The sequence below is a fragment of the Saccopteryx bilineata genome, chromosome 7 (genome assembly GCF_036850765.1).
Source record: "Saccopteryx bilineata isolate mSacBil1 chromosome 7, mSacBil1_pri_phased_curated, whole genome shotgun sequence".
NCBI lineage: Eukaryota > Metazoa > Chordata > Mammalia > Chiroptera > Emballonuridae > Saccopteryx > Saccopteryx bilineata.
Window position 1 is genome coordinate 24,323,774 of NC_089496.1, and position 12,865 is coordinate 24,336,638.

A 12,865-nucleotide genomic window follows, 5' to 3' on the forward strand; every position below is an offset into this window, starting at 1 on the left:
CTCTTAAAGAAGAAATCCCTTCTTGACTTCCTCATTCTTGTCCCTGCTTCTGTTTTGTGGGTATCAATAAATACCCATGAGGACTGGGGCTCAGGGCCATCTCATGAAACCTGTACAGGGACTGTGAGGCAGTGTCCCCTAGGTCCCTCGGTGCACGCCAAGTGGTCTCTTAGTAGTCATTGTGTCCGCCACAACTGGTGCCCCGTGTGAGGAATGGGAACCAAGTGACAAGTGGTGCCAGTGTGAGGAACGGGAACTAAATGGCACTCTTCCAAAAACGCAGCTTTGTCATGTAGTTATCTTAGAGACGTTTGTGAAACTTGTTTCGCACTGAAGAGGCGTGCCCTGTTGCCAGAGGACGAGCTGGACTGGGCACCGGCAGACTGGAGGACTCAATGCCATGTTGGCTGCTGGCCGGCTTCGCCGCGGGCCGTCCACTTGACCCCTCTGGGCTGTGGCTGCATCAACTGTAAAGTGAATGGCTGCACTGAAAGATCCCCATATGTGCTGCCGGTAGATCCTGCCCTTATTTCTTGCTGCAGTGTATATTATAAAAACTGGAATAGACTGAAAGTAAAGATTTTACCTTTTTTAGTATTCTTCTCTTTCCCAGTGTTTCCCCAACCACCAACATGTTCTGAAGTACACGTGTTTTTTTAAGTAAAGCAAGATAAACTTGACAGGCAGTTCAGAAGTGATGCCAGTGTGCATCTATTGGATTGACAGAAGTCTTATATTATTAGCTAGTGATTCATTTAAATCTACTAAATTCCAGTTTACTACCTCCTTCACCAAATTGTAATATATAAATACTGAAAGAGCATGAAACTTGGTGAAATATTTTAATTTTGTTAATAGAACTGTTTAAATATGCTTACAATTTGTTTCACGGTCCTCTGCTGTCAGAGCTCTTGAGGATGAAGAACCAAATAATTCTGACTTGGAGTCCATTTAGGCTTGTGGTTTGAAGATGTAGGCATAATCAAAAGGTGAAAATGAAAGCATTTTACTCCTGGTGGAATATCTGTTATGAAGTGTACTTATGTTGCTTGTGGTAGTTGCATTAAAGTTCGCACGCTATTATCTTTTTCTAGGGCAAAGGTGTGTGAGCACTTGAGGGAACAATAGTCTCTAGCAATGTGAATTCTTATTTTTCAAAAATATAAGTTTCACTCTTCTATGTTCAAGTTGTATATATCTAAAACTATCATTCTTTGGGTATATGTTACAAAATTCCCCCCAAACACAAATAATCTAATGTAAACAGTAGTGGCAGAAATGTAACTGTATAATTGCCAAAACTTTCTATTTAACAAGTACATTTTATTTTGTAATTACTTTAATAATCAAAGCTATAAAGTGTTTTCAAGGGTCCCAATAGATCATTGATGTTAGAAGAGGGAAAAGGTTGCTTATTCTTTTAGGGAGAAAATCCCTACCCTTGCCTGAGCAAGAGAGTTTTATTGCTCATGTATCTTTAAAGTGTTTGTTTCTAACAACAAGTTCAGTATCTAGATACTTTGTTTTCTGTCTGGACCAAGTGATTTAATCATCTTTTTTTTTTTTTAAATGTTAGGCCTGAAATCTAGAACTGATCTGCTTATTTCCCCTCATAAATTCTCTGCCAAATAATTGTTTTGGTTAAGACTTCAGAGAGAGTAGCAAGTAAGTTACCAGCAAACTGGTTTTGTTTGTTTGTTTGAATGTTTGTTTTAGATCTCAGAAAGAAATTTTTCTTTTTTTTTTTTTTTTTTGTATTTTTCTAAAGCTGGAAACGGGAGGCAGTCAGATAGACTCCCGCATGCACCCGACCAGGATCCACCCAGCACGCCCACCAGGGGGCGATGCTCTGCCCATCTGGGGCGTCGCTCTGTCCCGACCAGAGCCATTCTAGCGCCTGGGGCAGAGGCCAAGGAACCATCCCCAGCGCCTGGGCCATCTTTTGCTCCAATGGAGCCTCGGCTGTGGGGGGAGGGGGGGAAGAGAGAGACAGAGAGGAAGGAGAGGGGGAGGGGTGGAGAAGCACATGGATGCTTCTCTTGTGTGCCCTGGCCGGGAATCGAATCCGGGACTTCCACACGCCAGGCTGACGCTCTACCACTGAGCCAACCGGCCAGGGCCAAAGAGATTTTTTTTAAAGGGAAAACTCTAACAAATATAATAGCTTCAATTACAAGTGCCCAAGCATATATTTTAGTAACAACCAAGCATTATTTCGTGTATTCTGTGAGTCAGGAATTTAGGCGGGGTTCAACGCAGTGATTCTTCTGCTCCTCAGAGCTTTAAGTGGTCCTCAGCTTGTGGAAGGGTTTGTCTGGAAGGTCCGAGATGTCTTCACTTGCACCATGGAGGAGATGGCTAGAAAGATGTACACAGCTGGCTGTGTCGGCTCTGTGCCTCCCCAGTATGGTGGTGTCAGGGTGGTCGGACTTCTTATATGGCAGGTGACTTCCCGTAGAACTAGCTTTCCAAGAGAACCAAGAAGAGGCTGCTGTGTGGCCTTTTCTGATGCAGGCTCAGAAGTCCTGCCGTCCTTCTCTGCACACAAACACAGCAACAGGTGGTAGACCAGTAGTAAATTCCTTAGTTAGTACTGTGTTACTGATTTCCAATTGTTTCTTCCTGCTGATAAGGAGTTTGGGGCAGAGTGGTGTTATCTGTGACCTTGGGTCCCTAATCTGGGTGTAGGAACTTACTAGCTTTGCACCTGATACGATTTTTACCAGATTTTTCATTTCAAGCTCCTTCGCTTAAAAATATGAAAGGCTTATATTGGATACTCTACCTTCTTTAAACTCATTTTTGGAACCTATTATTATCTTATTTTATCAGGTTCAGTAAAAGATCTGAGTTCTAATTTATTGATTTTTTTTATTCAAACTTATATTTAAAGTGTGCCTCTTGTAAACAGTATAGAGTTTGACCTTGTTTTGTTTTCATGTTTTTTTTAAATCCTGTCTGATGATTTTTGTGTTTTGAGTAAAGTGTTTTCTCCATTTCCATTTAATGTATTTATTGACATAATATGGTTTAAATCCATCATATTGCTTTTTGATTTCTAAAGTGTGGATCATTTTTTTCATTTATATTTTCTTTTCCTGCTCTTTTTTGGATTGATTATGTATATTTTTAATTTTGTGTATGTGTGTGACAGAGAGAGAGAGAGAGAGAGAGAGAGGTATAGATAGGGAGGAACAGACAAGAAGGGAGAGAGATGAGAAGCATCAGTTATTCATTACAGCTCCTTAGTTGTTCATTGATTGCTTTTTTTATATGTGCCTTGATCGGGGGGCTACAGCAGAGCGAGTGACCTCTTGCTCAAGCCAGTGACCTTGGGCTTTATACCAGTGACCTTTGGGCTTTAAGCCAGTGAACTTTGGGCTGAAGCCAGCGACCATGGGGTCATGTCTATAATCTCACACTCAAGCCAGCAACCCCATGCTCATGCTGGTGAGTCTGTGCTCAAGCCAGATGAGCCCGTGCTCAAGCCGGCGACCTCTGGGTTTTGACCTGGATCCTCTGCATCTCAGTCTGATGCTTTATCCACTGTGCCACCGCCTAGTCAGGGTATTGTTAATTTTTATAACATTTTTTTCTCAGCTTTAAAAATGTCTTCTTCTGGTGGTTACCATCAACATTTCAGTACATGTTTCTGTTCTAGTGCAAGAACCAGGCTGGTAATGATTTGCCTTCTCTTAGTGTTTTTGTCATATGCTTTTACTTTCTATATTATTTTTTATACTTTTTAATGTGTCGGGTAGTTGTTATCTTTTATCACTGTAACAGTTATATAGTTTTATGTAATAGAGTATCATGAATTGAGCAGCTTAAAACAACACTCATTTACTATCATACAGTTCTAAAGGTAAGAGTTTTGGATTGGCTTGTGTAGGTTCTCAGCTTAGGGTCTCACACAGCCAAAATCAAGGTGTCAGCTGGGCTGGGCTCTTATCTGAACACTTTGAGGAACAACCACATTTAAGCACATTCAGGATATTGGCAGAATTTGTGTTTTGCAGTTTTTGGACTGGGGTCCTTATTTTCTTGCTAGCTGTCAGCACCAGACGCCTTCCATTTGAAACACCAGCAATGGCACATTAAATTTTTCTCATGCATGCTTCGCTTCTTTCTGATTTCCTCATTTTCCGTTAGGAAGAGAAAAAACTCTGCTTTCAAAGGGCTCATTCAATTAGACTAGCTGCACCTAAATAATTCCCATTTTGATTAACTCGAAGTCCGCTGATTAGTAATCTTAGGTACATCTGCAAAAACTCCTTTTGCCTTATATGGTAAGGCAATCATGGGTGTAATCCTCATCATATTTAGTCTTGGGGGTTAGTGCAGACAGCCTTGCGGGGCATTTTAGAACCCTGCCTGCCTCAATAATTTTGTGTGTGTGTATGTGACAGAGACAGAGAGAGGGACAGATAGAGAGAGACAGACAGGAAGGGAGAGAGATGAGAAGCATCAGTTCTTCGTGTGGCACCTTAGTTGTTCATTGATTACTTTCTCTTATGTGCCTTGACCACAGGGCTACAGCAGACTAAGTGACCCCTGGCTCAAGCCAGGGACCTTGGGCTCAAGCTGGTGAGCCTTGCTCAAACCAGATGAGCCCGCATTCAAGCCGACGACCTTGGGGTTTCAAACCTGGATCCTCCACGTCCCAGTCTGACACTCACTGTGTCACCACCTGGTCAGGCTCAATAATTTTTTTAAATAATGGTTTTATTGAGATGTATGTCACATACCCAGAATACCAAAAATAACCCCTTGAAAGTATATAATTTTGCAACAACCATCAAGGCTAATTTTAGAATATTTTTATCACTCCAAAATAAAAACTTTGTGCCCGTTAATGATGACGCTTCCCCTCTTGCAGCCTCCCAGCAGTCCCTGCCCCCAGCAATCACTAATCTACTTTTTGTCTCTCTGTATTTGCCTGTTCTGGACCTCTCATGTAAATGGAATCATGTACTCTGTGACCTTTTGTGTTTGGCTCTCAGTTAGCACAATGCTTTCAAGATTCATTCATGTTGTAGCATGTGACAGACCTTCAATCCTCTTATGGTTGAATAACATTCCATTGTACATTGTATAGCGTAGTGATACCACATTTTCTTTATTCAGTCGTCATTAATGAACAGGTTGTTTTTTGGGGGAGATATTATGAATAATTTTGCTGTGAACTTGTAAAAATTTTTACACAGACATATGTTTTCAGTTCCTTGGGTATGTGCTGAGGATTATATGGCAGGCTGAATAGTGATTTTCCAGACCCTTTACCCCCAAAGCATCAGGTCCTAATATCTGGAAGCTTTAAATGTTAATTTGGATAGGGATCATTACAGATGTGAATAAATTAATGATATTGTGATGAGATTATCCTAAATGTCATCACAGTTAAGAGGAAGTCAGGGATTTGACACAGACACAGAGGAAAAGACATACACACATACAGGAGAAAGTAATGTGAAGACAGAGGCAGAGATTGTAGTGCTGTCGGTATGAGCCAGGAAATGGTGGCAACCACCATATGCTGGAAGATGCAAGGGAACAGATTCTGCCCTAAAGTTCTGGAAATCGTGTAGCCTTGGCAACACTTTGATTTCAACCTGATGATTTCAAACTTTTGGCCTCCAGAACTGTGAGAGAATGAGTTTCTGTTGTTTCCAGTCACCTCATCTGTGATTTGTTACAGACACTGGAGCCAATACAGAGTGGAATTGCTGGGTCCTATGGTAACTCTGTGTTCGAGGAACTTTCAGACTTTCCCAGTGGCTTCACGGTTTTTCATTTCCACCAGCACTGTATGAGGATTCTGATTTCTCCACATTCCCGCTAACACTTGTTATTGCGTCTTTGATTATAGCCATCCCAGTGAGTATAAAATGCTATCTCACTATGGTTTGGCTTCACATTTCCCCAGTGAGTGAGGATGTTCAGCATCTTTTTATGTACTTACTGGTCATTTGTGTATCTTCTTTGCAAAAATGTCTGTGCCAATCCTTTGCCCATTTCTTTAATGACATGGTCCTTTTATTGTTGAATTGTAAGGTTTGTAAACTTCTGTAGTTTTGGTCCCTGCATTGGGTCTATGACCTGTTTTGTTTTAGTTAGTTTTTGTACGTGGTGGGAAGTACGGGCAGTCACTTTTGAGCCAGTTTTTGGCCGTTACCTCTTCAAATACTGCTTCTGCTTCCCCGTCCTCTATCCAGTTGCGTGCAAAGTAGATGCTTCGACCGTCTTAGACATCTCTTAGGATCTTTTCTTCCTTTTTTAAAAATTTGGTGCTTCAGTTGGATGTTTCCTGTTTTACTGTGGGGTTCACTGATCCTTTCTTCTGAGGGTTTACTTATCCAATCAATGTTTAATTTGAGGTGCTGTCATTGTTTAGTTATATAATGTCTATTTGATTTTTTTTGTTTATTATTGTAATTCTTTGAAATTCTTTCTATCCATTCTGTACATCTTTTTCTTTTATTTAACTTAATATTTTAGTTATTTTAAAGTCCTTGTCTGCTAACTCTAATATTTGGAGCAATTTCTGTTTTCACAGACGTACGCAGTTATTGTCTCTTTATTGTAAAACCTGTAGATTTCTTTAAAAACAAAATCTAGATTTTGTTATTAGCTTCAAGGGGGAGAATAGGAAAATAGGTCAGGAACTGGACATTTAATGTTTTCACTTTTGGCTACTATTTTAGCTTTTTTGGCCTTTGGTTTCCGGGGTTAACTAAAAGGATTTTTTAAATTCCCTGTATAATGTGCTAATTTTTCAGGACAGACAGAAGACCATAGTATTAAAGAAAGAAATCAGTATGACATAAGTGATCAGTGCAATGTCAGGTACATAAGTATCATACTTGCTAATTTAACTTGTAAATGTTGTGTGGAGATAGGCATTAATATATCTGAAGAGTGGTAATCATCTTGATATTATGGTTTAGTAAGCGTAATTAAGATCTATGCTGTTTAGCAAAGCATTTATTTGTATTTATGATCTCGTAAAATCTGCCAATTATTTCTGTTTTTTGACATTAATATATGATTTGCTGAGGATGTTTTAAATACATGATTTAGTGAGTAGTTTTACTTTACTCCCTTAGTACAAATATCATTTTGCGTATATGTTTTATTTTTGTAATGTAAAAAATATTCTGAGTTTAGTAAATATTTGAGGTTTTTAAGTAAATATAAGAGTTTTTCTTTGAAGGATGATATTAACAAAAGTAAATGCTTGTATTTATTGTGTTGGTCTGAATGGGTCCTTACAGTTGATTATGATCATGATCTATAATTGTTTGTATTATATTTTATTTTCATAATCCTTGTGTACAGTATACCTCTTGTGTATAGTATACATTACTTTTTGGAATTATTTTATTTTTAGAACACGGCTTGATGAACTTAGAATGTTTCTGGAGAATGAGACCTGGGAACTTTGTCCTGTTAAGTCAAATTTTAGCATCTTGCAACTTCATGTAAGTGTTTCTTAAGAATAAAAAAATCTTTTTTTAGTCATTAAGAAACATGTATGTGAGAGCAGAGCATGTATAAAATACAGTAATTAAATTAAAGAATAGTGCCTTTTCCTTCCTTAAAAGTGATTAACAGTAAGCCTCTTTTGCAAGAACGATCCTTTTTGGATGTCAGAAATATATGTTTTTACAAGTTCAGTTTACAGATTTCAGGAAAACTCTTCAGCTTGCAGAGAGTCACAATTAAAGTAATTTTTTTACTGCTTTAAATTTTACAGAAAACTATATGACAGAGAGAGAGTCAGAGAGAGGGATAGATAGGGACTGACAGACAGGAACAAAGAGAGATGAGAAGCATCAATCATCAGTTTTTTTTGTTGCGACACCTTAGTTGTTCATTGATTGCTTTTTCATATGTGTCTTGACCGTGGGCCTTCAGCAGACCGAGTAACCCCTTGCTCAAGCCAGAGACCTTGGGTCCAAGGTGATGAGCCTTGCTCAAACCAGATGAGCCCGTGCTCAAGCTGGCGACCTCGGGGTCTTGAATCTGGGTCCTCCACATCCCAGTCCAGCGCTCTATCCACTACGCCACTGCCTGGTCAGGCTAAACAGTTATATTTTGATGATCTTTAATAAAAATAGAATTGCAGAATCTTTTTCATTTCTTAAAAGGATTAGTAGGTTATTAAGTTATGCTGCAACTCATTTATTTGCCTGTAATGAAGAAATGCCTCAGAAATAAATACTTACAAATAAAGAATATTCTTCATTACTTTTTACTAGTTAATTGATTTTGTGAATACAGTGTGTAAACTTAGATCTTGGTTTAAAGATGCAATCTGTTTAGTGTTTGCTTTTGGGAGTAATGGCTTTCTAGAACCAATTTTCTTGTCTCGATAAATGTAAAGAAAACATGCTTAAAAGTTGTTTTTTATAGGGATAGTCTTTATGCTCATATTGTATACCAGCTTACTTGCTATCCAGTTCTATAATACTGCTTTCCTAATGTGGAATATTAACTAACTGAAATGTGTTGATTAATAACTGTTTTAAAATAGAGCACAATTAACATTAATTTAAAATTATTTTAGAATCATATATTTAGATGATTCCCTAACATTATTTAAATAGTTTTTAAGATTAAAAAGTAAAAATCTTGTTAAGGTTTATTCATCTGCTTTTGCATATTTAGGTGATCAAGTATACCCAACTTTATGGATTCTAATATTGACTTTAGAATCTCTTTTTAAATAATTTTATTTGGATTTATATTTAACCATCAAGTTGTGTGTGTGTGTGTGTGTGTGTGTGTGTAAATATGTAGCTGGTGTAATTATAAATCAACTTATTTTACAAGATATTGGACACTCCCATTCAAATGAGCATTATCTCCTAGTAGCTCCTTGAAGTTTCAGTTATGCAGGTGAATAAGGGCTAGAGAGCTGTGCTACCTGATTTCACCTGCAGTGGACATTACTGTTTGTACACTTTGATTTTTTTAAACAGGATAGATCTCATGTTAAGTGTTCCGACCACACAAAAAATATAATTACCTTGAAAACTATTCACAACTGGTATAGAGCTCACTTGACACATGTATTCCTATAGATTCGTTTTGTAAAAGAATATCTCAATTTATAGTCACCCTTATTTAGAATTATAAAAATAATAGCATGACTTTTAATTAGTGTGATTGATTTGATTTAATGTATAGTTGCAATTTAAAAAGACAGTTAACATCATTTGGAACTTAATAAGCCAATGTAATTTTTAAGATTATCATTGAATATGAAAAATTTTAAATTTGAGATTAATATTTAAAATTAAAAGGCATAAGGAAAATATATAATAAATGTGTATTTATACACACACTGACACACATATATATATAAGAAATATACATATATATATATATTTATTAAGTGAGAGGTAGAGAGGCAGAGAGGCAGACTCCCATATGTGCACACACCAGGATCCACTTGGCACACCCCCTACCCAGAGATGCTCTGCCCATCTGAGGCATTGCTCCATTGCTCAGCAACCGAGTTTTTTTTTTTTTTAAATGCGCAAGAGCTTTTTTTTTTTTATTCATTTTAGAAAGGAGAGAGAGAGGGGAAGAGAGAGAGAGGAGAGAGAGAAGGGGGGAGGAGCTGGAAGCATCAACTCCCATATGTGCCTTAACCAGGCAAGCCCAGGGTTTTGAACCGGCGACCTCAGCATTTCCAGGTTGACGCTTTATCCATTGCGCCACCACAGGTCAGGCACAACCGAGTTTTTTTAGCACCTGAGGTGGGGCCATGGAGGCAGCCTCAACCCCCAGAGCCAGCTTGCTCAAACCATTTGAGCCGTGGATATGGGAGGAGAAGAGAGAGAGAGAGAGAGAGAGAGAGAGAGGGAGAGAGAGAGGGAGAGAGAGAAGGAAGAGGGGGAAGGGTGGAGAAGCAATGGTTGCTTCTCTTGTGTGCTCTGGCTGGGAATCAAACCCAGGACTTCCACATGCCAGGTGGAAGCTCTAATATTTTCTAAATAGTAGTATTGTAATTCAGAGGAACTCTAGAGATTATTCCATTTCTTATTCTAATTAGCTACATCATCTTCAACTTTGCACTGAATCCTTCAAGACTGCCTCAGTGTCCTCATCTGGGAAATGCATGATTTGGACTGGGTACTTTAGTGTTTGTGACTCCCTCGTTCTAGATGGCCCGTAGAAGCCAGGTGACATTCCCAACATTATATAGGAAGTTAACAGAAAATAATGGATGAAGGGCAAGTTAGGACAGTAAGATGTATTGTCTGACCTCCACAAGTGTGTTGTCTGCTTCTTGATATATGAAGAAAAATAAATGAATGTTTGGAGACAACAAACTAAGAAGGATATATCCTTTATGCTTTGGTTTGATGATTTCATGTAGAATATCTTGGTGCAAGCAAATAAGTATGCAAGGTGCTTAATCTAACAATAATTATTTTTTGAAAAGACCTTAATTAAAACCATATTCTATTAGTGCTTTTGCTGTTAAAATTTTTGAAATTATTCAAATTTAAATTATTTGCAAACATTTTCTGTGCAGTTACATAAAGTAAGCCAAGAGTAGATTGATGAAGATAACACTGTTGTAATGGTATCAGCAACTGAGTTTGTCTTTAGGAAAACCTTTGAATATGTATTTTTTAATTTGTGCTTTCAGACAGTTTGCGAGATTTAAAAGTGAACAACCCCCAAAATAAAAATAAATAAATAAAAGTGAATAACTCGCCTGACTAGGCAGTGTGCAGTGGATAGAGCTTCGGACTGGGATGCTGAGGACCTAGGTTCGAGACCCCGAAGTCGCCAGCTTGAGCATGGGCTCATCTGGTTTGAGCAAAGCTCACTAGCTTGGACCCAAGGTCGCTGGCTCGAGCAAGGGGTTACTCAGTCTGCTGAAGGCCCGCGGTCAAGGCACATATGAGAAAGCAATCAATGAGCAACTAAGGTGTCACAACGAAAAACTGATGATTGATGCTTCTCATCTCTCTCCGTTCCTGTCTGTCCCTATCTATCCCTCTCTCTGACTCTCTCTCTGTCTCTGTAAAAAATAATAATAATAATAATTCAGAGTCAGAAGTAATTTTTTTCTCACTAACCTACATTTATATCAATGAATGTTAATGCACTTGAATTTTATTGTTGTTTCTAAAAGATATCTGGCTCCTTTTTTAATGTCTAGGAATTTAAATTCATGGAACAGTCTCGTTCCCCATCAGTTTCACCCAGTAAGCAGCCAGCCTCAACTTCCTCAAAAACAGTAACCTTGTTTGAGCAGTACTGGAGTGGTGGGAATCCATTTGAAATTCAGGCCAACCACAAAGATGAAGAAACGGAAGATGTCCTGGCCTCGAATGGGGTATGTGGTGTTTTTAAAACATACTGTGGATCATAAGTGAGGTTTTCTTATTGAAAAGTATTCTACCCGCTGAGCAAGGTAATTGGCTAGATTTATTTATCCATTGACCACTCGTCTTCTGACGGATGTGTTTCTGTTCCTGTGATTACTACTTGTACAGGTAATGCTTTTACACTATGCTTTGTTCACATTGTCCTTTTGAAGGATAAATTTTGCTTGTATGTTTATGTTCTTACCAGATTACTAATCGAGTAAGAGTATAGTTTCCTTGTTGCAGATTTGTATGATTTGTTGGAGATAAGGATGCATGAGTAATTGATCATGCGCACTTTTTTCTCAGCTTCACTCTTGGGCAACTCAGAGTGTCTTTGTGTCCATTTCCCTTTACTGAGAGTGGGTGATATCTTGCTTGATTGCCTAGCAGAGTTGTTTTTGGATTTAGAATACAATGTTTTAATAACACTTTGAGCAGCTCAGAAAACAGTATAAAGTAGAGGTAGTGTGAGGTATGGGAAGTGTTTGAAGGCAAACTTTCGGTTAGCTCTGTGGCTCTTCACAAGTTATTTTAACTTTGTGACCCTCATTTCCCCATAATTACAATGAGGGAATGCTTTCTTCATAGTTACTGCAGAATGTTTTTACAGTGTTTAATTTGGATGGGTCCTTCTGATCTCCCGAGGGAACCAGTATAATTTTTATTTTATTTTTGATGAAGCTGAAATTGAAAACTGTTCAGTTTTGACAAAAATGTGTTGAATTTGTGTATTTTAGTTTGGGCATTTTCTTTTTTAAGTGAAGACATTTTTAAAAATATTGCTGTGAAAGTATTACTTTTTGTCATGAAACAAGTTATTTTATAGTAAATTATATTTCAGATAACTTATTGATTCTTTGTGAAATTTGCCTTGGTAAAGTGGACTAAACTGAAAGGAATTAAAAGCCATTCCAATATTTTTGAAATACTGTTCCTCTGTTTTGGTGATTTTTAGATTTAAATCTTGCGTAGCATTTGATTCTTACTGTTTATGGCATTAGTGTTCTGTAAAGTTGCCACGACCTCTGAATTAGCAAACGTGGAACCACATTCCTAGGGGAAATATGGGACTAGGTACCTGTGAGTCTCTAGTCACCAAATTTTATCAACTGATCATTATGTATTTTTGTTTTATGTGTGTTTTTGCTTAAGGACACCTAATTTAATATGTAGTGTTGATTCATTAACGTTGAATTCGTGGTCAACGGCACTGTAACTCATGCCTGAATGAAGCTTATCCAACACGTATGTTTTTGCAATAAGGCACGTTGTAGTTCTCTTGCACTTAGGAACACTAGATAGCACTTAATATTATGCTTAGGGGCCATTCTAAGCAGTGAAATTACCATCAAAAAGTACAGTATACTGTGAAAAGGACGCTTGTTTACACTAGAAAAGCTGATACAAGAAGGAAGAGGTCAACTTGTTTGTCCCAGCTGGGAATGTCCAAGTTGGGTGACACAAAAGTC

The 12,865-nt window shown here is 38.1% G+C and overlaps 1 protein-coding gene across 1 annotated transcript in view; it reads left to right on the plus strand.

The window, feature by feature from the left end:
* Positions 1-12,865, plus strand: part of VPS50 (VPS50 subunit of EARP/GARPII complex) — a 114,973-nt gene that overhangs the window by 67,042 nt on the left and 35,066 nt on the right. The window contains exons 17-18 of the mRNA XM_066239549.1: positions 7,391-7,481; positions 11,186-11,362. Of these exons, the coding sequence (XP_066095646.1) occupies positions 7,391-7,481; positions 11,186-11,362 (268 nt within the window). The remainder of the gene's footprint in view (positions 1-7,390; positions 7,482-11,185; positions 11,363-12,865) is intronic.